This window comes from Terrapene carolina, unplaced genomic scaffold (assembly GCF_002925995.2).
Source record: "Terrapene carolina triunguis isolate 2854851 unplaced genomic scaffold, T_m_triunguis-2.0 Scaffold88, whole genome shotgun sequence".
Classification (NCBI taxonomy): Eukaryota; Metazoa; Chordata; order Testudines; family Emydidae; genus Terrapene; species Terrapene triunguis.
In genome coordinates, this window is record NW_020664439.1 from 37,837,707 (window position 1) to 37,860,128 (window position 22,422).

At 41.3% G+C, this 22,422-nt stretch overlaps 1 protein-coding gene across 7 annotated transcripts in view; it reads left to right on the forward strand.

Annotated features, from left to right (window-relative positions):
• Positions 1-22,422, forward strand: part of NLGN1 (neuroligin 1) — a 456,846-nt gene that overhangs the window by 432,652 nt on the left and 1,772 nt on the right. For 4 of the 7 annotated variants that reach the window (XM_024221191.1, XM_024221202.1, XM_024221207.1 and 1 more), the window contains 2 exons: positions 14,695-14,880; positions 21,398-22,187. In XM_024221191.1, coding sequence (XP_024076959.1) covers positions 14,695-14,880; positions 21,398-22,187 — 976 coding nt within the window. Of the gene's footprint in view, positions 1-14,694; positions 14,908-21,397; positions 22,188-22,422 lie in introns of all 7 variants that reach the window. The other 3 variants (XM_026649868.1, XM_026649867.1, XM_024221198.1) reach the window with 1 other exon arrangement.

Genomic DNA, 22,422 nt, shown 5'->3' on the forward strand with positions numbered 1-22,422 from the left:
ACAGGAAGGTCATAAGGTCGGTCAACTATGCAGTCACTCTAGGGAGTGAGGTAAATTGTTGCCATAGCAGTAAAATAATTGCTATGCGTTCTGTAGGGATGTTAAGCAAAAAAAAAAAGAGTGTTTACTCAAGTGTGTTTCAACAAGTATGTCTCAGAATGAATGACTGATCTCAAAGAATAAGATATAGTGTGACAGGTTGGGTCACAGAAACCCCCTTGGGACAGCCACCTGATGTGCTGAGACTACCTCTGAGCCCGTTCTCCCTGGCAGCTTGGGACTTCAGTACCCTGCTTTGTTGAGCCAGACACACTAGCCTGCTACAAACACAGACCCAGGTCTGAACCATGTACCCCACACGCTGCAGACTTAACTGAAAATGGCTTAAGAAGTGCTCCTGTCTCCAGCACCCAGACGCCCAGTTCCCAATGGGATCCAAACCCCAAATAAATCCGTTTTACTCTGTATAAAGCTTATACAGGGTAAACTCATAAATTGTTCACCCTCTATAACACTGATAGAGAGATATGCACAGCTGTTTGCTCCCCCAGGTATTAATTACTTGCTCTGGGTTAATTAATAAGTAAAAAGTGATTTTATTAAATCTAAAAAGTAGGATTTAAGTGGTTCCAAGTAATAACAGACAGAACAAAGTAAATTACCAAGCAAAATAAAACAAAAACACGCAAGTCTAAGCCTAATACAGTAGGAAACTAAATGCAGGTAAATCTCACCCTCAGAGATGTTCCAATAAGCATCTTTCACAGACTAGACTCCTTCCTAATCTGGGTCCAGCAGTCACTCGCACACCCCTGTAGTTACTGTCCTTTGTTCCAGTTTCTTTCAGGCATCTCTTTGGGGTGGAGAGGCTATCTTCTGAGCCAGCTGAAGTCAAAATGGAGGGGTTTCCAGGGCCTTTTATATTCTTTCTCTTGTGGGCAGAAACCCCTTTGTTCTCCTGTGCAAAATCACAGCAACAAGATGGAGTCGGTAGCCACCTGGGCAAGTCACATGTCTATGAATGATTCAGCTTTTTGCAGGCCAACGCTATTGTTTACATGTTAGTTTGAACATTCCCAGGAAAGCTCAGATGTGGATTGGCGTCTCCCAAAGTCCATTGTCAGTTAAGTGTTTCTTGATTGGGCACTTACTGAAAATAGTCCTTTCTCAAGAAGTTGACCAAATGTTTTACTGAGGCTACTTAGAATCAAACAAATACATAGCCAATATTCATAACTTCAAATAAAAAAATGATACATGCATACAAATAAGATTAATATATTCAGTAGATCATAACCTTTGCAAAGATATGTTACATGGCATATCTAGCATAAAACATATTACAGTTATGTCATATTTACACTCATAATTATATTTCTATGAAGCATTTTGGGATGCAACGTCACATATAGGATAATTTAACCTGACCTAATTTTTAAAAAGAGATGCTTACGTCTTTATTTTTAACTTGATTATTTAACTCATGGTAATAAAGTATGAGTATGTCAACGTTTTCAAAAAGCAAACTCTGAGGTTCACATTAGCACCTGAATTTCTGACCTCCATTGGATGATTGCACATTCCAATGGCTATTTAGGTATCTAAATACATTTGTGCATGCTATTACAGTAATTGCACACACATTTTTGCAGGCAGATTCCTGACCTCCCTTTTTTTCAAATCTGACTTATAAGGTTATATACTAACATTGGATCCTAATCACAGAGCCCCCCAGTGTTGAGTTACTATTGTATCAAAGAACCTGAAAGTGGCTTGTTCATCATATTTTTAAACCATTGTTATAGGAATGACCACCAAAAGTGTCAATCTCCATTTCACCATCTCATCGATCCATATGCATTTTCAAAAGTTTCCGGAAGTATTAATACTAACCAAAATCCATATTAACAAACAGCCAGATCAGCCACTACAAATCCAAGATTATTTCATGGCTTAACATGGGAAGAAACTGTTCTGCAGCCCTGCAGAGATCAGCAGAAGTTTTCAATTTAAAGACATTACTAAGCAAATCTAAACTGGATCAATGCACATTCTAAACAGTCGCATGTGTAATTAACTGTCCCATTACACAATAAAATAAAGTTAACATTTTCAATTTACAGTCAGTGGGAGCTGGGGTTGAATAAGGCTGCCTAAATATGAATTTAAGTGCCTCTCTTTAGGCACCTTACGCTGAAAAATTCGGCCTAAAATCCCATCATCCACAGCAACTTCTAACCATAGAGCTCTGTCAACCTACCATTTTTCATTTGGGAAAATTTTCTCTGAAAAAGCTGAAATTTCATAAAAATAAAAATTCTTGGCAAGTGCAAAAATTTGCGTTATTTTCTGGTCTCTTCTCAAAACTGATTTAAATTCCCAATATTTTTAAGGGCTCTTTCCGCATGGATCAGATGATAGAATAAGAACCTCGTTTTGTCACAGATTTTTAAGGTAAAAGAAACAGCTGGATGGGAAGGGAGAATTTTCAGCAGATCTTGGCTCTTTTATTATAAAGATTCTTGACCTTATAGAGTTGAGAAGGCTTTTGACTCCATGTCTATCCAGTGTTTACTGATATTCTCCATTACACCAAGGTATCATGGCTCATAGTTGTGCTGCCCAATGATATCCAGTAAGGTCTGAAGGTTCCAGCCCTTCATGTATAATTCTGTCAATATGTAATATGCCATAATTCCATTTTTGCCATTGAAAATTGATTCTGATGCTGCTCAATAGGCAAGGGGTAAGCATTTGATTCAATGTTCTGTGTACTGCTTAACACCACATCTTGGTATTTGAGATTGATAGGATTGGAATAGTGGGGCAACCATGATATAATTATGAAAGAAAAAGAGGTAAAGCCTTCTTCAAGGAAACTGTTTTCTCCCACTAAATAGACAAGGGACAAAATATAGCATCCTGAAAATATTTCAGGTGGGATTTTCAAATGTCCTAAGAGCATTGGCTTAACTCTGCTCCCATTGAAAGTAAAACTCCCCATTAACTTTATGGGAGAAGAGTTAGGCCAGCACTACAAATCTCACCCATTATGTTTGTGAGTTAGTGGTTTATTTTTAGGGGCTTGGTTGGGGCTGTGTTTAGTTTAGGGATGGTCTGTGTTCCAAAGGATTGGTATATGATTGATTTTTTTGTATGGTATACATTACCCTGCTATTAGGATTTGCTTTGGGCCATGTTGTCTCATAGGAACTATTGGTTTTATTAAGGTTTTCAGAGACATTGGGTTATGAGAGCGTTGTTATTGTTTTATTTACTGTGGAGCACTCTTCCATTGACATAGCTGCATCTACACTGGGGGTTTTGTTGGTGTAGCTGTTTCAGTCAGGAGTAGGGTTTTATTCTTAACCCTGACCAAGGTAGATATGCCAATATAACTTTTCAGTGTAGACCAAGCCTAAGATCCAAAAGAGGGGAAGTTTCTTTGTTTTAAAGGACTCCAGTGGCTTGGGCTTTTTTGTGTAACCTGTGACACTAAAAGAAAATGAGGAATAAAACCCAAAGGAGGCGGAATTTCTTTTTGTTGTTTCAAAGATCCCCACAGCTGTAGCATTTTTGTGACCCCTGGCCTATCCCACCAACGTTACTCATCTTATAATTTGTAAAAACACAGATGAGAATTAATTCAACGCCATGCTTTTCTCCATGAGTACTTTCAGAATGCTAGGCTGAGCCGAAAGGGTAAGGTTTTCTTGTCACTGCCTATATTTAGAATGTGGACCTTTTGCAATTAGCTGATTACATTCTGCAAATTGTTGTTTTGGCAGCAGGAATGGGGATTTCCTGAGGCCAACTACTGGTGCAGTCGTGCTGAATATTGGACTTGTTAAGAAATCGTACCTCCCAGCTGCAGTACGTTAGGGTCCAGTAAGTTAATGAGTTAGTGCAGTTGCTTTGCATTGCTCACAATATGGCTTATTGTTCATAAGCTTAACTTTTCAATACTGTTCTTCCAAAAGCAAAACTGAAATGATGTAGATAAAATAGCTGAACTGTTTCCTAGTACACCTCTACCCCAATATAACGCCACCCGATATAACACGAATTCGGATATAACGCGGTAAAGCAGCGCTCCGGGGGGGGGAAGCTGCGCGCTCCGGCGGATCAAATCAAGTTCGATATAACATGGTTTCACCTATAACTTGGTAAGATTTTTTGGCTCCCGAGGACAGCGTTATATTGAGGTACAGGTGTATTTACAGGTTGAGTAAGGCTCTGTGTGAATACTAGGATATCTTTTTGGAGTCCAAAACATTTTTCAAGTCAGCCATGTTCACACCCCTTTCTATTCACCTTTCCATGAACTTTTATAGGGATAGATTTTTATTACAATAACTGTTGGGTAATGGCTGTTCTTTGTGCCAAATCTTCTAATCACCTACAAACAAGGGCATAGCCTATTTGTCTGAAAGATGCTTGCCCCCAGTTTATAACATTTCAGTCATTAAATTGCAGAGCATAAACAATACCATATGACTTAACTGACACACAATGAATAATTAAAATACGTATTCAAGGTGAATGTTTGCGTACAATTCAGAGATTGAAATATGTTCACATACATGGTTTGCTGAACAGCTACATAGAATCCATATCTGTTCATTGATATTTTGCAAACAGCAATAAACGTAATAGAATTGTCATGTATCCTGCAGTTTGCCCAGGTACAATGGCGACCCAGGTCTCCATACTGATTTATTAATCTCATTTTCTACTTACAAATCCAAAATGAAATTAGTATCTCTAGAGCTGCTTATGTGATCCTTCAAGATGCAGCCTGCTATGTAAGTGTGAGCACTGTCAGTGTCCATTCCATCTTTGACAGTCAATAAAGAATGTATCTGCTTATTAATACTAAAACATATAATGATTTAGTCTGTTTTTGGCACATCTCACAGAACTAAAATAAAATCCTGCAGTTCTTAAATCATTCACCTGCTTGTAATCTGTACGTATTTAGCATGAATCTACAGAACTAGGAAGACTCTACACTTGTATTACAATCACACTGTCTTTTGTGTATAAAATGCGTTTGATGCAAGACATAAGTTGGAGCAACATTTTCAGAAGCCTTGTTTATAAGATCTGGAACCTGATATGTGTTGCAGACACCTGATTGTGGAGGAAGACGTTTTAAATTCATTTTATGTTTTATTCCCTCTTTCTACTTTTTCAATATTGTGATTCCTAGTTTTCTAGCTGCTTTATTCCTTCTCCATTAGTAAAATATGCTACTAATATTAAGGATATTCTGCCTGTTCTAAAATATGTGGCAGTGTCAGCAAAGTGAGGTACTGTATTCTCTATTTCATGAATATCACATATACGGTAATGTTCACAGCACTGCAGCTCACCTAATAAACGCAGAGGGTTAGTTGGTGTGAATTCAAGATAGATGCGCACAATAAAAACAAATGTGTTATTTAAATTTAATCACATTACATACATTTTAGTTATTTCACACATACTTCCAACTCGATAACTACACTTTAAAGGGCAACACACACATATTTGTAGTTTGTAATTAGTATTAAATTCTGATAAGAGCTATCAAAGCCAAAATCTTTTCACTGAACAACTTGATACCTGCAGAGTATGCAGAAGGTAATTTGAGGTGCAGATCTACCTTTCCCCTCCCCCCCACATGTGATGTTTCTGCACATCTGCAGTTAATATTTACTTTCAGTAAATAAAAGCATAACATTTAACTTTATGGAGCTATATAAGCAATAACATGACAAGGCACATGTATTATAACACATACACAAATGGCTGGGGTGAATTGAAAGTCACCAGGCCAAAGTGTAATTCCTTTAAACAACCCAAGCAGTGTGGGCAACTGTTTTTATAAAGTGTCTTCTGTTATATTTTTGTAGCACTATGTCTACCTTGTATACCTCTACCAGATGACTACTGCTGTCAAGTAAGACTTTTTTTAACCATTCATTGTTATTGTTGGATCGGTTGTTCAGGTATATTGGATTTATAACGTGCTCTCGGAAATCTTCAGAGGGGAGAGTCTTGCCAGTCTTGATTCCCTGCCAAGAGGCGTGCAAGTAGAAAATGAAATGGGACATGCATCTTCTTGCCCAAATTCTTGGAAGGCTTGTCACTCCCCACCCCATAGTGCTAATGGGAATGTTCAAAACAAGTCAAAGTTTAGAATAATGCACTCTAATTCTTTGCACTTATACAGCACCTTTCAACTTCTGTGACTCACTTATTATCTTACTCCTCCTCCCCAACCACGTTAAAAATCTCTTGTAAAAACAAGAGCAGAAAGGGCAAAACATATTTTCAGCAACCTCCCCCCCAGTGGGTGAGGGGAAAAAGCTGGCCAATCATTTCAGCATTTAACAAATAAACAAACACAAACCAAAACAAAAACAAACCAACACCACCATCAGCCGACCAATGAAAGGGAAGGGGTGGGGGGGAAGCCCAGTGGCAGAGCAGTATGGTGATCCCTAGAATCTGCCCATCCCCTATGTAAAACTATGTGTTTGAGCAGTAGGTCTAAGTCACCATCAATCTATGGGGAAAAGTGTGTTATGCAAATCCCAGGGCTTGGTGCTTAGCTGTGCCCATTTGTCTAGCTGCTCTGCAACTCGGAGGAGGCTGCCCCAAGTTTAATGAACCTCCCTCCTAAGCACAAAAGGCCACATTCATCCTTGGTGGTAACTCCATTGGAGTCAACAGATCCGAGCATAGATACTCCCTCCAGAATCCACCACAGTGATTGCTCAGGCTGATATTGCACAGGGCTCTTGATGCTGAAGGCAGGGGCGTTCTTAGTGGGAGGTACTTATTTATGGAACAGTGTACCTAAGGGATTCAGAATGAGCCCAAAGCTGACCACTTTCAGAGTATAATGCAAAACTCACCTTTCTGCAGAAGCCTTCCACTGTTTTTTTTTAAAGTGTGTTATTGAATTGATTCTTTATTTTCAAAGTGTACAAAAGCTGACAAGTATAGGAGACGAAAAGCAGAGTTCACTATGGAGAACCCTAGGACTCTACATTTCTATATTTGATACTTAGATATTGTAGAGATCAGCATCGTAGAAATACCACAGACAGATTGATAGATTAGATATTTGCCTACACAGGCACTGTGCTAATGGTGGATAGTTCAAGGAGATTAAACAGTAAGCCTTTTGTCCTGAACTCACCCAGCTAGTGACAGTTCAAGTTCTGCCTAGGGCAAAAACCTGGGAAAGGCACTGATGGATAATGGTATCTATCTTATTGCTTTCTGGGATACAAAGGATGAAAAACTTTAAATAAAAACATATTAAGACAGACTCTACCTTGGTATACATCGTAAATTGATGCAAATATGAATTTCACCCACTCACACCACAGGTCTGAATTTGCCCCATTCTGTGTTGTTTTAAAGTGTTTCTAGAGAGCAGGTGCTGTGTGTGGAGCCATAGAAAGAGATGGGTTTATTCACTTTGAGCCATTCTTCACTAAAATTAAAAAATGCCCCCCTCTGTCTTATCAGTCATTTCTCTGACTTCCTCACAGTTTGCATGCTTCTGAGCCATGCTACTAATGGTGCACACAAACAAAAATGCATGAACAGCTGGTGATATTAACAGGTATCTTATGGTTCTGAAAAATAAGGTAGAAATGTTTCATGTCATGAAAGTCAACATCAATATCTATCTGTCTTGTGTAGACGTGGAAGTCAGCCAATGTGATTCTTACTGAGGAGGTACAAGATATTTCTTCTCCATTGGATCTAGTGCTTGGGACATAAGTCATAATTTATCGAATCTAATTGAATGGAGGCAAAATTATTAGTATAATACTGATTCTTCCGTTTTTCTTTTTCTTTTTTTAAATGGAAAGCTCTCCTATCTAGCTGAACCAAACATGCATTCTCCAAATCTCTGCCCTTGTAGTGGACAGTAGATATTTCCTCTTCTGCTCTCTGTGAGAGAGTCTTTTTGCAAAGGATTCTTTAACTCTAGGAAATGAGTTCTGCTTTATTTTTTCCAGGATTTTTGTATTTTAGAATGAGGTTCAGGGCTTGGTGTGAATTCTCATAGCACCAGAGGTTTGCCTCAGCGCTTAACCACCATATTGGTCTTCTGCAGCTCATCACTTGCTCTTACGGACAGTGATTTAGCTGCCTCCCATTTTGCTGCACACGAAATATAGAATAGGGCATGGGGTTCCACAAGCTGGTGTTTTAGCCCCTCAAACCAGCCTGCCTCCCCCATCAGAATCATCCTACCTCCAATGTGAACCAACCCTCCATTTTGCTGGCAAATGGTCTGGGATCACTTGGGCACAGCAAAATCTTTCTGAACCACTACTGCTGGTCTGTTCAACATCAGAACCTGTATGGGACCACAAAGACTGAAGCATGTTCAGGAAAAGAGAGGGAAAACTCATTAATTGGAGTCCAGCGTAGACAGTGACCATAACTGTTTTCTTATCCCAAAGTTTCTGGCATTCAAGGAAGGCCTTCGGCCAGTTTGCCTTTGATCCCCATAGCCTATGCCAGTCATTCTCATACTCCATGTGCTGCCTGTTCTAGACTGACAGCTCATTAACTGTCTGTAATCTAATCAAAAGAGGGGCTGGGCGCAACTTCCTGGCATGCTCAGCCACAGAACTCTATAATTTCCTTAAACACGGGAATTATATTTCCTTAAAGCCACTGGTACCTCCCAGATCTTCCTGTTTTTAGGCTCCACGCAGGTTACAAAGAAAGCACAGCTAGTTACAAACCTTTATGAGCCTTTCTTTTCTACCATCTTCATTTATACCATGCCTCAGTATTCCTAAAGAAAATTATTTGCAGGGACCAAAACTTCTCTGGTGTGTGGGGACTTTGCATGTAGTCTCAGTCGCCGGTTCAGTTTGGCTCCTATGCTATTGGGGAGGTGGAAAGATGTCAAGTCATGACACCAGCACCCATTCCTTCCTGCACACATGCACAGAATTGTAATGAGTTATAACACAAAACAATAATAAATTAATATTAATTATTTCTCCCTCCCGGGGCCTCTCCATGAGCATCTAAAGTATCCTAGATTATTTTTGCCCTTTCTTGGCACCTCGCAATGTTCTGCTGAGTTATGCAACTGAATGTTCTAAGCATGATGTTTTTCAAAATATGGAATGCCAGTTGATTTAAAGTGTAAAGCTAGAGCCATGCTGGAGAGGACCCTGAAAGATGCCTTCCACTGCCAGCATGTAGAAAACCTGAAGCGGAAGCCGGACAAGGGCCAGTGGGAGGGAGGGTAGTGTTCAAGGTGACGCCAGCAACCACTTCCTCCCCGGGGGCAGCTTCACTCCATTTGCAGACTGGAGGTTCACCCACAAGGCCCGGCTCAACTGCTTTCCGCTGAATGGAGCCGTCCGCCACGGGAATCGGGACAAGTGATGTAGGAAGTGCAGCTATGCCAACGAGACACTGCCCCACGTCCTGTGTAGCCGCAAGCCCCATTCCAGAGCCTGGCAGCTGCGACACAACTCCATCCAAGATTGCCTGGTCAGAGCCATCCTGCCACCCATAAGGAAGGTTTCAGAAAGGCTTTCTCAGTCCATTGAACTGCATTTGGCTGTTTTTTCCTGGTTAGGTCTGTCAGTGGGGTGGCAATTTGGCTGTAGTGTGGTACAAATCATCGGTAATACCTGGCCAAACCCAAGGATTGGACCTGTTTCTTTGACTTATGGATAGGCCAATTTTGATAGCATTTACCTTAGCCTGTAGGGGGTTGATAGTACCTTGACCCACCTGGTGTCCAAGGTACATTACCCTTTTTGGCCTTAACTGTTAATCCTGCCTCCCTTATGCGCTGGAAGATAGCTTGGAAGTATTCCAGGTGTTCTGCCCATGAATCTGAGAATATAGCCACATTGTCTAGGTAGGCAACTGCAAATTCCCTAAATCCAGCCAGAAGGTTATCTACCAGTCTCTAAAAGGTGGCAGGAGCATTTCACAGTCCAAAAGGGAGCATATTAAATTCATATAGCCCTACATGGGTGATGAAGGCTGACATTTCCTTGGCTGGGTCACCTAGAGGCACTTGCCAGTACCCCTTAGTTAAGTCTAAGGTGGAGATGAACTGGGCACGTCCAGTTACACCATTTAGCTTATGGTAGTCCACACAAAAGCAAACCAGAACCACTGGAGAGGCCCGTGCACTCTCAGAGGGGCAGATTACACCCATCTGTAACATGTCCTTGAACTCCACCATCCCGGAAACCGACAGGCAACTGCAACCGGACATCGTCATCACCAACAAGGACTGGAAGAAGTTCATCATGGTAGACGTCACAGTGCCCTTCGAGAACAGGACCCCAGCCCTCCACGATGACCGAGCTCGAAAGGAGGAGAAATATGCCCCTCTGGCTGAAACCTTGAGAGCTAGGGGTTACCAGGTTCAGACACATGCGCTGATTGTCGGAGCCTTGGGCGCATGGGACCCCAGTAACGAGCGAGTGTTGAGAGAATGCGGAATTGGTCAACGCTATGCTTGGCTGATGCAGCAACTCATGGTGTCAGACGCCATCAGGTGGTGAAGGGACATCCACATAGAACACATCACCGGACATTGGCAATACCAGGAGGGATGAGCTGGAGTGCTGATGAGAAGCGCAGTCAGGAAAGTAATTGAAATACTTTCCTCATGGATTGTGTCTTCTAAATGGACAACCTACCCTAAATGCACAATTACTGAGGGACAATCTCCACTCATTGATATAGTTTGCTTTCCACAACCAACTCTTTGTACAACTTTTCATGAGTGATGTACCCAAGTATTCGGATTCTAATATCTAAACTGTATTGTTAAATTTATTCACCTAAATTTGGGTTATTGCTGATTATGTACTACATGTATCATGTTTCAAAGTAGCAGCCGTGTTAGTCTGTATCCGCAAAAAGAACAGGAGTACTTGTGGCACCTTAGAGACTAACAAATTTATTTCAGCATAAGCTTTCGTGGGCTACAGCCCACTTCTTCAGATGCATAGAGTGGAACACACAGACAGAAGATATATGACTTTTAAAAATAAACTTTGTATTTATGGATAATCTAAGCACTATGCCCAGATGTACAGACACTCTTTTCTCAACCTATGTATTATATACTTTTTTTTTAACATTAGCTTTAATAAAAATTTTAAAGCTGAGAATAGGAATCTACACTGATATAACTACACTGAACAAAATATGCCAATTAGATGTGGTATATTAGGTCTTAACACTGGAGAACTGCTGGCCTTTCACTTTATACCACTAGCCTGTTCCCTCCCTGGGCAATAAAGCGCAGCACTGACCTAAAACAAACAAATGTAGCTCTAAATGTAGCATAGCTCAGATCTCTCTGCAGCAAGGCCAATTAGCTTTCCATGCAGTTTACAGTTTGGGAAGGTCTGTTAGAATGAATGTGAGAGCATTTGACTGAACACTAAAGACTAGAGCAATAAACAATAGTCATGTGTATTATAAATATTTGTTTGTTACTGCAGAATTTTAGTAATACAAACTAGTAACAGTGATTAGGCATAATCTGACAAAACAGAACATATCAGTTAGGTACAGTGAACCAAAGTCTGCCTTCAGTCACCAGTCATTAAGTCATTGGAGTGACTCCAGATTTACTGTGGCGTAACTGTGTGCAGAATTTAGTCTAGTACTTCTTTTCCTATTATACATAACTTGCTGTTGTCATCCCACAATATGAAAAAGGCGGAGCAAATAGCACATCTCCATTTGATCATCAAGAGCAGTCTGAAAATTTCACCCACCCCAATAAGAATTAAATGTTGTTTCCCATTTTGTGTAATGAAATCTAGTCTGAACAGTGTTACTTGTTTTAAATAAAAGTGTTGCTTGTTTTGCAGTCTAAAAATAATAGTAATAAAAAATAATGGACTGCTGTCCTCTCGAAAGATTATATAATTTAATCTGATTGTGCTTCAGGTGAAGATCTACATCTGCAAGCTCAGAGTCATATCTGTCTCTCTTAAACAAAGTTTGTTGATAGTATCAAAATGAAACTTTTAAAGAGCAGAGTAAGGGATGATACAAATTCTGTAGCCGCCCCCAGCCAACACTGGGGATTGAAATGGGGAGCAGTAGAGCTAAAAGCACGAATCTCACCAGCTTGAGTCAAGAAGCGTATTCCGTAGCTGGGGGCTGTAACAGATTCACATCTTCTGTGGATAGAGTGCACAGAGGACTACTGACCAGTGTGTTATTCACATGCAGATTGCAAGAGCTACAGTTTATGACTTTCCTCCTGAGAAGGAGGGGATTTGATATTGGGAAGGTGAGTAAGAGAGGAGTAGAAGTGAAAGAATGGGGGGGGAGAAGGGCCTGTTGAAAGGGAAAGGCTGCCAATAGGGCATTGAGCATAAAGAGAAGAGGAGCAGTAGCTGAATGTCCAAAAGGTAGAATGGGGCCTTCTTATCTTGTCATCTCCTCCCCCAACCCATGCTGGGCAAATGTTATTTGGCTGCAGATGAATATCAATATTTTGGTCAAAATGTATCTGAGTTCTTGTTCAGTAGAAGCCAAGTGATTGTACAACTCTGAATCAAATATCTTGTCACACCCTTCAGGATTAAGAGTTCACACCTGGGTGCCTAAAATTTGGCACATGATAAAAAAAAAGTGACCTGTTTTTCAGAGAGGCTGGACATACCAGCTCAAATTTACTTCAATGTGCTCAGCCCCTCTGTACATCAGAACACTTGTATTTAGGTGCCTAACTCTGGACCTGTTCCAATGCCATTGAAGTCAGTGGGAGTCTTTTAATTGACTTCAGCGGGGGTGGAATCAAGTCCTTTATCACAATGCTTGAAATCATGGCCTTAATGTTGCTATGCATTAAGAGAAGAAATATTCTGAAACCTTTCTTCTCTTGAATTTGTATCCATTTCTCACTGGAAAGGTGCATCAATTACAATAACGCTCCTCTGTTAGCTCTTACTACATGTTGTGTTCTGTATTTCTGCAGTCACTCTCCTGTTGACTTCTAGAGTAAATGGTCATCTCTCTCTATCTATGCAACCGAGTCTGTAAATTCAGCTTCTCCCTGTTTATGCCCTGGTATTTTGGGTAGCAAAAGGGATATATTTTTTAAAGTTATATATTTATAACTAGCTGTTATAAATAAGGAATCTTTTTTCTTCCTTCCCCATCAATATCATACACAGTTATTATTCTGAATTTAAGTCTTAAGAGCTGCAAGTATTGCTGTTGATGTGACAGTGTGAGTGAATAGGTTTGTAAGAGAATTGTTGTATGCTTTCTTCTGGAAAACTATTGTAAACTTTTTTGTTTAGCGTGGTGATCTCTGCGTCAAAGGAGAGTTAAATTAGTGTAACTTTAAGTAGAACAGAGGAACCGCTAATATTTAGTTCCTGTGGAGATAATTGTTTTAATGGTGGTACTTCTCTACAGGGCACTCATTGAAAGGCTGTTACGTTGTCCATTTTGTGTGCGTGAAATCAGTTTCATACACAAGTGGAGGCTTTTGGTTTTCCTTAAAATGCTGATACTATTTAAACCTTTGCTCAAAAGACTTTATACATGAGGCCAACGGGACCCAGGGGGTCCAAGATAAAAACCAAGAGGGGCTTTTCTCTGATGTGTTTATTGTTCAGCTTTTAGAGTCAGCTGCCTAATGATAACAAGTCTTTAATAAACAAAAAAACAAAGTTCCTGGACTGACTACAGGACAAGCACTCATTTCTCCACCGGATACAATTCCCAATCTGACTATGAGGAAACAAGTTATGTGCTCCCTGGTTTACATCTAAGCTCCCATCTATTTAATGCTAAGGGGTTACTAGAGCAGCTCAAATTGCCTTGTGTATCCTTTAATGCAGACTCAGTTAACCCAGGTTAATGGATGTGGGTTGGAGCTCAGGGAGTAGGAGAGTCACTCAGGTTGTACAGCTCAGCCTGTCCTCTGACATCAATTGAATCTTTTGGGGAGTAAAGCGAATGGGAGAGAAAAGAGGGGGAAAGGAGGCAATGTGGTAATGCAGGGAGTACCTACACCACAATCAATGGATTGCAAAATTGAGCAGTCACCCCTCTGGCATGCACCAACCCCACATCTGCATATGCAAATTGGGTAGCTGGGTGCCCAGCTGACTCCTATGCTTACATAAACAGGCATGTGCCGAGTTTTGCAGACACAATCCTTTTAACACACACGTTTGCAAGCTGAACATTTGTCCTTACAAATGTTGTGGTGTTCTGTTCACATGTATGTGTTATTATTTTTCATTTGTTGCATTCCAATAGTGCCCACAATAAGAAAGGCACTGCTCACATACCGAAAACATGGTCCCTTCCCCAAAGATTTTATTCTCAATTTATTACATTTAAAAGCCATAGGTCCTTACTGACTTATTCCCAGTCTTGTACTGCAATGAGCATATTATCCTGTATTGTACCTACACAATTCTCACATTCATTTATCATGGTTAATATTACAATGAACAGCAAAGGATTTACTGTAGCAAGGATGGGTTACTTGTAAATTATTGCCAAGTGGATATAAAAAAGTATGTATTTACATAGTACTTAGCTCCATTTACATTTGAAGCATTACTGAAAAGATAACAGTGCAACAAGCATAATCTGAGGAGCCCACGCTAAACCTTTTCTCTTTTTCCTTTACATTTGCAGGTTTCTTGAGTACTGGGGATCAAGCAGCAAAAGGAAACTATGGCCTCCTTGATCTAATCCAGGCTTTGCGATGGACTAGTGAAAATATTGGGTTCTTTGGTGGTGACCCATTAAGAATAACTGTTTTTGGATCCGGTGCAGGCGGTTCATGCGTCAATCTGTTGACTTTATCCCATTATTCTGAAGGTAACCGTTGGAGCAATTCAACCAAAGGTATTATGCAGGTTGCAAATATTGACAATTTTGGTGTCTGCATGCCACCACCATTAGTACTCTGTGATGCTCTGTATTTCTCTCTCTGTTTCTATGGACTGCTGAGTTCAACTCAATAATAATCTGGCTTTTTAAAGGCTATAATAGCTGCCTTCCCCTCAACTCTTCTGTGCACGTTTAAATTTGGGGTGGCTTTCTTTCTGTTTCCTGTGGAGCTTTGCAGAAACACTTTTGCAACAGACTTCTGAACAGCATATGCACAGCACATCATTTTTGTCTCTTTTCTTCCTTACCTAAGGGTGTCCTCTTTGGAAAACCAGTCAGAGATGCTCACAGTCGATGAGGTCGACTATATTCAATCAGTCATCAAAGGCATGTTTAGTTTCTCACGAGGAGCAGGATTTAAAGAAAAATAAAACGACATGGTTCCTGTTTTCAAGCTAATGGCTGAAATGCTTAACAGTATTATCTAGTGGGAAGGAAAAAAGTGCCTAGTTCAGAAATCTTTTGTCTGAAACTGCATGAATTTCACTTGCTGTCTTCTGAGAAAAGAATGTTTGAATGTTTTGCATGCATGAACCAAAATTGTCAAAGCATCAAGGTCACAAATTAATTTTTTTTTGCCCATATATGTTTTTTCTATTCCATAACTTAACACCTTTTCTCTAGTTAAGTTAAGGCAGACAGCAGGAAATTACAAACATGTTGTTTGAGGCCAAAAAACTTTTTTTCCTTCCATTTTGGCATCAGAATTCCACACACATTTTTTCTCATTTGCACCGCCATTGCTTTTTGATCACATTGTTTTTCTTCTTCCATCCTGTCAGTATCCGTTTCACATATATGTATGCTATATTGTTTAGACTTAGCAGGCAGATGACAGAAAACCCTTGTTGATGGAGTCTGGAGAGACACATAAGGCCTGATTTTTCTCTGATTTACATTGGTGAACTCCCTGGAGGGCCTGATTGTACACTCATACTGGAGTAACTCCACTGACATCAGTAGAATTTACTTCTGATTAAGCACCTGATCCAAAGCCTATTGAAGTCAATGGAAAGAGTCCCACTAAGTCTCAGTGAGCTTTTGGATCTGGCCTTACTGTGATGGGAGGCAGGGGGGAGGGATAGCTCAGTGGTTTGAGCATTGGCCTGCTAAATCCAGGGTTGTAAATTCAATCCTTAAGGGGGCCATTTAGGGATTTGGGCAAAAATCTGTTTGGGGATTGGTCCTGCTTTGAGCAGAGGGTTGGACTAGATGACCTTCTGAGGTCCTTTCCAACCCTGATATTCTAAATGGGAGAAGAATCAGGCCAATTCTCTATTATGTAAACAATACTATCATGGAAAATAGATTCCTAGGCTGGTGGGCTTAATTTTAAAAATTATTTTTAAAATGATTTAAAATCATTATTATTTTTATTTATTATTATTTAAAAAAAAATGTTTAACCATTTCCAGCCAAAGACCACTTTAATACTTGAAATACCTTGAAGTAGAAGTGTAGAATCCACGTATAAATTTGACACTCTCAATTATATAGATCTTTTGCATGTTAACCTGTGACATGTTTTGTAAAATGGCATTTTAAGCCAGTAGTTTACTAGTCAGAACTTAGCCTAAGCATAGTGCCCATAACCATGTGTAATCTCTGGGTCATATCATGCCATCAGTTTTTCTGCAGCATTCACAGTGTGGGTCATCTGTGGCATAGTGGATTGAGGATGGGGCTAAGAGCCAGGAAACCTGGTTTCCATTCTCTGCCAATGACTGAACCTTTGGTTTAATTACAAGTAGCTGATGTAATGCTGAACACTATATGCTTTTATCTGCAATGACCAGTTAGTCATGATCTGCATCTTGTCAGCTAACTCTACACAGTCATGTTGTAACACTATCAAATTTTGTCAAAAGCACAAGCCCATTTACTATATGCTGAGTGCGTACTTGAGTGCTCTCATCCCCCACTGAACAGAGCATTCTGCAGGGGTCAGGAGACACTCAGCACGTTGAAAGATGGAGATCTTAAATAATTTGCTTCGGCTACCCCATATGCAAAATGGGAACCGTAGTGCTTATCCATCTCGGTAAAGTACTTTGAAATCTGTGGATGAATAAATGCAAATTATTATTTACCTCAGTGGGACCTTGACATACAAACGATAGCAAAATATGGCCCATTATGCATTAATGTCATTTTAATATCAGCCTACAGCCCCTTGAGCCATGAGTGTGAATATTTCCTGATAGAAATCTAGTTCACTTCCTTTACTGTACATTGTTGCTGGCAGAAATCAGTTACAGTATGAAAATTACTTTTCTCGCTGTCATCCATTTTTCACTAACATGGTTCAACAGAAGTATTTCTTTAAAGTAACTGAATTGTACTTTATGGCTAGAGGACGTGACGACTTTTAACGTAATCTGGCCTTTTATGTGCCATTTAACAAGCTATCGTGTTTATATCAGCACTTTCTTACCATGTAACTGACTCTTTCTTTCATTGATATAGAAAATAATTCTAAACCATTAAAAAAAGATATTTACACAGTATGCAGATAAAGTAAAGCTACGTTGCATTAAGAATTACATCCTAGTGAAAATTCCAATTTGGTATTATGCTGTATATATTCTACTGGCCAGATCCTCAGCTGGTATAAATCGCTGTAGATCCATTGACTTCAAGCTGATTTACATCAACTGAATACCTGGGCCCTATAAATATTATATATTCTATGCCTTTAATTCTGAGGTTCTGCTTTGTTTTTACTCAGCTCTTACTCAGGCAAAACTCAGTTATGACTCATCTCATGAATCTAGAAATGCTCTTGAGCCACATATTTCAGTCCACATCCAGATTCTACTACAATGAAAGTTTTGCCTGAGTAAGGGCAGAGTAGAGACTGAGTAAGGACCTCAGGGATTGGTTCTGTTATAATCTTCAAGGATTTTAAAACTCCAACAAGATCTTTTTTTAAAAATGTTTTCATGAAGCAATTAATTTTAACTAGCATTTGATTATGGTCCTGATCCTGCAGTGTGATTCAGGTAGGCCCTGACTCAGGCTCTGTGCAGTGCCTGAGTCCACCCGCACATCATGTTGCAAGATGAAGGCCATAATTTGTATTTTTAAAGAACCAAATTCTGAGATGAGTCAAGCAGGTGCAACTCCTGTTCGCTGGAGATATTGGCTGATCAGCAGGGTGTGCCCCAAAGATATTTTATTTGCGTAAATCAATGATAAAGGGTCAGATGTTGCCTTCAAAAGTTACCTTCAGTTACCCTACTGCAAATCCTTAGTAACTCTACTGATGTCACTAGAATTACTCCAGATTTGTACTGGTGTAAATAAAAGCAAATTTTGGCCAAATATGCTTTATGTTAGTGTAATGTGTATATGTCAAAGGGCATTTTGCATAACTTATAGTTAGCTATGAAATAAATATAGGTCAGATTACAAAATATTTTCCAATAGACTGTACAAAGAGACTGCATAATTACAAATTGTTTTGTTGTCCTTCAGTTGTAGGACTTCTCTGGTGATGCAGAAAAAAGTTTTAATACTTTAAAACTCATTAGCAAGAAGGGTAAAATATATTGCCTAATATGGACTAAATTATGATTTGCTAGGAGTATGGAGTAGAGCAGGGGTCGGCAACCTTTCAGAAGTGGTGTGCCAAGTCTTCATTTATTCACTTTAATTTAAGGTTTCGCGTACCGGTAATACATTTTAACATTTTTTAGAAGGTCTCTCTCTACAAGTCTATATACAATCTAACTAAACTACTGTTGTATATAAAGTAAACAAGGTTTTCAAAATGTTTAAGAAGCTTCATTTAAAATTAAATTAAAATGCTGACCTTAAGCCGCCGACCTGCTTAGCCCGCTGCCAGCTTGGGGTTCCGTTCACCTAGGCCGGCAGCGGGCTGAGCGGGGCCAGCAGCCAGAACCCCAGGTTGGCAGCAGGCTGAGCAGGGCCGGCGGCTGGGACCCCAGCTGGCAAGGGGGCGGCAGCCAGAACCCCAGACCGGCAGCCAGAACCCCAGACCGGCAGCGGGCTGAGCGGGGCCGGGGGCCAGGACCCCAGACCAGCGGCGGGCTGAGCAGGGCCGGCACCCCACACCATCAGCGGGCCAAGCGGCTCAGCCCGCTGCCGGTCTGGGGCTCCGTCCACTGGCTCCTGCCAGCCAGGGTCCTGGCTGCCAGCCCCACTCAGCCCGCTGCCGGTCTGGGGTTCTGGCTGCTGGCCCCTTGCCAGCTGGGCTCCCAGCCACTGGCCCTGCTCAGCCTACTGCCAACCTGGTGCTCAGGGTGGGGGGTGGGTATGTGGGGGGTGCAAGAGTCAGGGCATGGGGTGTGGGGGGGCTGGGTATGTGTGGGGAGTGCAGGAGTCAGGGCAGGGGGGTGTGAGGAGTGCAGGAGTCAGGGCAGAGGGCTGGGGGCATGTGAGGGGGTGCAGGAGTCAGGGCATGGGGTGTGAGGGGGCTGAGTATGTGTGGAGGGTGCAGGAATCAGGGATGGGGTCGTGGGGGAGATGCAGGGGGCTGGGGTGCAAGGGGGTGCAGTGGTCAGGGCAGAGGGCTGGGGGTGTGTGAGGGTGCAGGGGTCAGGATGGGGTCATGGGGGGGATGCAGGGGGCTGGGGTGCAGGGGTCAGGGCAGAGGGCTGGGGGGGTGGGCAGGGATCGGGGGTTGCTCCCAGCCCCCTGCCCCCTGAGCGGCTCATGGCAGGGGGCTGGAGGGATATGCCCCGCTCCTACCCCCCTTCCCCGTTTCTTCTCCATCTCCTTACCGGTCTGAGCAGCAAGGGCGCTGGGGCTGCTCTTCTCCCCTCCCTCGCAAGGGCCATTGGCGGCAGGCAGGGAGAGGAGGCGGGGCTCCACGCAGCACGCTGGGGGAAGAGGCGGGGGAGGTGGAAGCTTGGCTGCCGGCGGAACCTGCTGTACAGCAGCAGCCGGCAGGATCAAGCTTGCTTCTGCCCTTTCCCCGCCAGAGAGAGCGGTAGGCGGGGGGCGGAGAAGAGCGGGATGGGTCAGGCAGGATTTTTAATGGCACGCGGTTGCCTGCCGGGGTCCGGCTCAGCCCACTGCTGGAGTTCGGCAGCGGACTGAGCAGGACCCCGGCAGGCAGCAGCGTGCCATTAAAAATCAGCTCACGTGCCGTCTTTGGCACACGTGCCATAGGTTGCCGACCCCTGGAGTAGAGGATCCTTTCCCACTTCATTGTACAGGAGCCAGACTCAAAATTCCTGTTGGAAGTAGAGCTAGCCTCCCCGAAGGGTATGGGGAAGGGGTAAAGTGATGCCATGGCCCAACACAGAGGGAGTACAAAATATATGGGATTAGCCACTCTAGTGTTACCCCTTCAGACCAGAATTCCTCATAAGGCCCTTTCACACACACCTAGTACATGAGCCATGGCTTAGAGCTGGGATGAAATCCTGTCCCCACTGAAATCATTGGCAAAACTCCTGTTGACTTTGGTGGGGTCAGGGTTTCACCCATGATGTTGACAAATATACTTAAAGGTTAAAAAAAAAGATCAGTTCAAACAAGGCTTCGTATATTTGTGAGCAGAGCTTTTGGTCCAGATTCTACTCTCAGTAACACCAGAGTAATCCAGAGTAATTGCACTGATGTCAGTGGAGTTACTTCAGGTGTACACAAGTATAAGTGACAGCAGAATCTCCCCCATCTCTCATAAATGAATACCTGAGTATATGTTTAAATTTCTAAGTCACAAAGCAATATTTTAGGATATTCAGTGTAAAATGTATCATTTTCCTTTTTTATTTAAATGTGATCACCATAAACCTTAATTAAAAATAGGATCTTTTACAAGAAAGGATCTTGACTCTTAGATAAATGAGTTAGGAATGTTGCCCAGTACTTTGTATGGCTTCAGAATATACAATTTGTTATAATACCCAATTGAGAAGCCTTGTACATCTCAAGCCAAGTTCAATCCTAAACAGAGTCTATAAAAACAGTATATTAGGTCCTATTCAGTCTTCCATTTAAAACATGGTCATACACATGCAAGTGCTGATGATTTGAACAATATCTAAGACATCAGTCAATTGCAGGGCATGACTGGCTTTTCCTCCAACCTAATAAAATAATTTTAGTATTATGAGTTTTTCAAAGCAAACGGTGTTATCTTGAACAAGATATGGCATCAGACAATTTCTCCCACTCTTTCAGCTTCCTGAGTTACTTAGGGCCAGATCCTCAGTTGCTATAAATTGGCATTTGCATGAGTTTTATTTATCTATTGGTCTAGGATTTATATATACATGTGCCTTTTTATGTACACGTTAGATGTGGATACAGCAACAAGCAGATTTTACCTTCTGTACTGCATTTATTTATTAGTAATTTTTTTAATAATGGTAAAAGATTTCCTATTTTCCCACATACCTAATCTAAACATTAAACAACCACATGCTTATAAAGGTCACCTCAGTACTTTCTAAATATGTTTCCCCCACAGGACTTTTTCAAAGAGCAATAGCTCAAAGTGGAACAGCTCTCTCCAGCTGGGCAGTTAGTTTCCAACCTGCAAAATATGCCAGGATGTTGGCTACAAAAGTTGGTTGCAACATGTCAGACACTGTAGAATTGGTAGAGTGTCTACAGAAGAAGCCTTATAGAGAACTTGTGGACCAGGACATTCAACCAGCACGATACCACATAGCCTTTGGACCAGTAATTGATGGTGATGTGATACCAGATGATCCTCAGATATTGATGGAACAAGGAGAATTCCTCAACTATGACATAATGTTGGGAGTTAACCAAGGAGAAGGTTTAAAATTTGTTGAAAATATAGTTGATAGCGAAGATGGCATATCAGCTAGTGATTTTGACTTTGCTGTTTCCAATTTTGTCGATAACTTATATGGATACCCCGAAGGCAAAGATATATTGAGAGAAACTATTAAATTTATGTATACTGACTGGGCAGACCGACACAATCCAGAGACAAGAAGGAAAACACTGCTAGCTTTGTTTACTGATCACCAGTGGGTTGCACCAGCAGTGGCTACAGCAGATCTTCACTCGAATTTTGGATCGCCTACATACTTCTATGCCTTCTACCATCATTGCCAAACAGATCAGGTACCTGCTTGGGCAGATGCAGCCCATGGTGATGAGGTTCCTTATGTACTGGGAATCCCTATGATTGGTCCTACTGAATTATTTCCCTGTAATTTCTCCAAAAATGATGTCATGCTAAGCGCAGTGGTGATGACATACTGGACAAACTTTGCAAAAACTGGGTGAGTACTAGATAGAGAGTAATCTCATATATAAATTAAGGACTTGATCCAGCAATTCTTTCCTATGGACTTCTGTAGGAAATACTTGGGCCAGGAAGGAGTATTTACGTGAATAAGGGTTGCAGGATTAGGTTGAGAGTTATATGTTTTTAATATCTCTCAGTTCAATTAAAAATTGCACATTCTGTTAACACATGGGGAAACTGTCCATGTGACTGTTCTATACATAACAGTG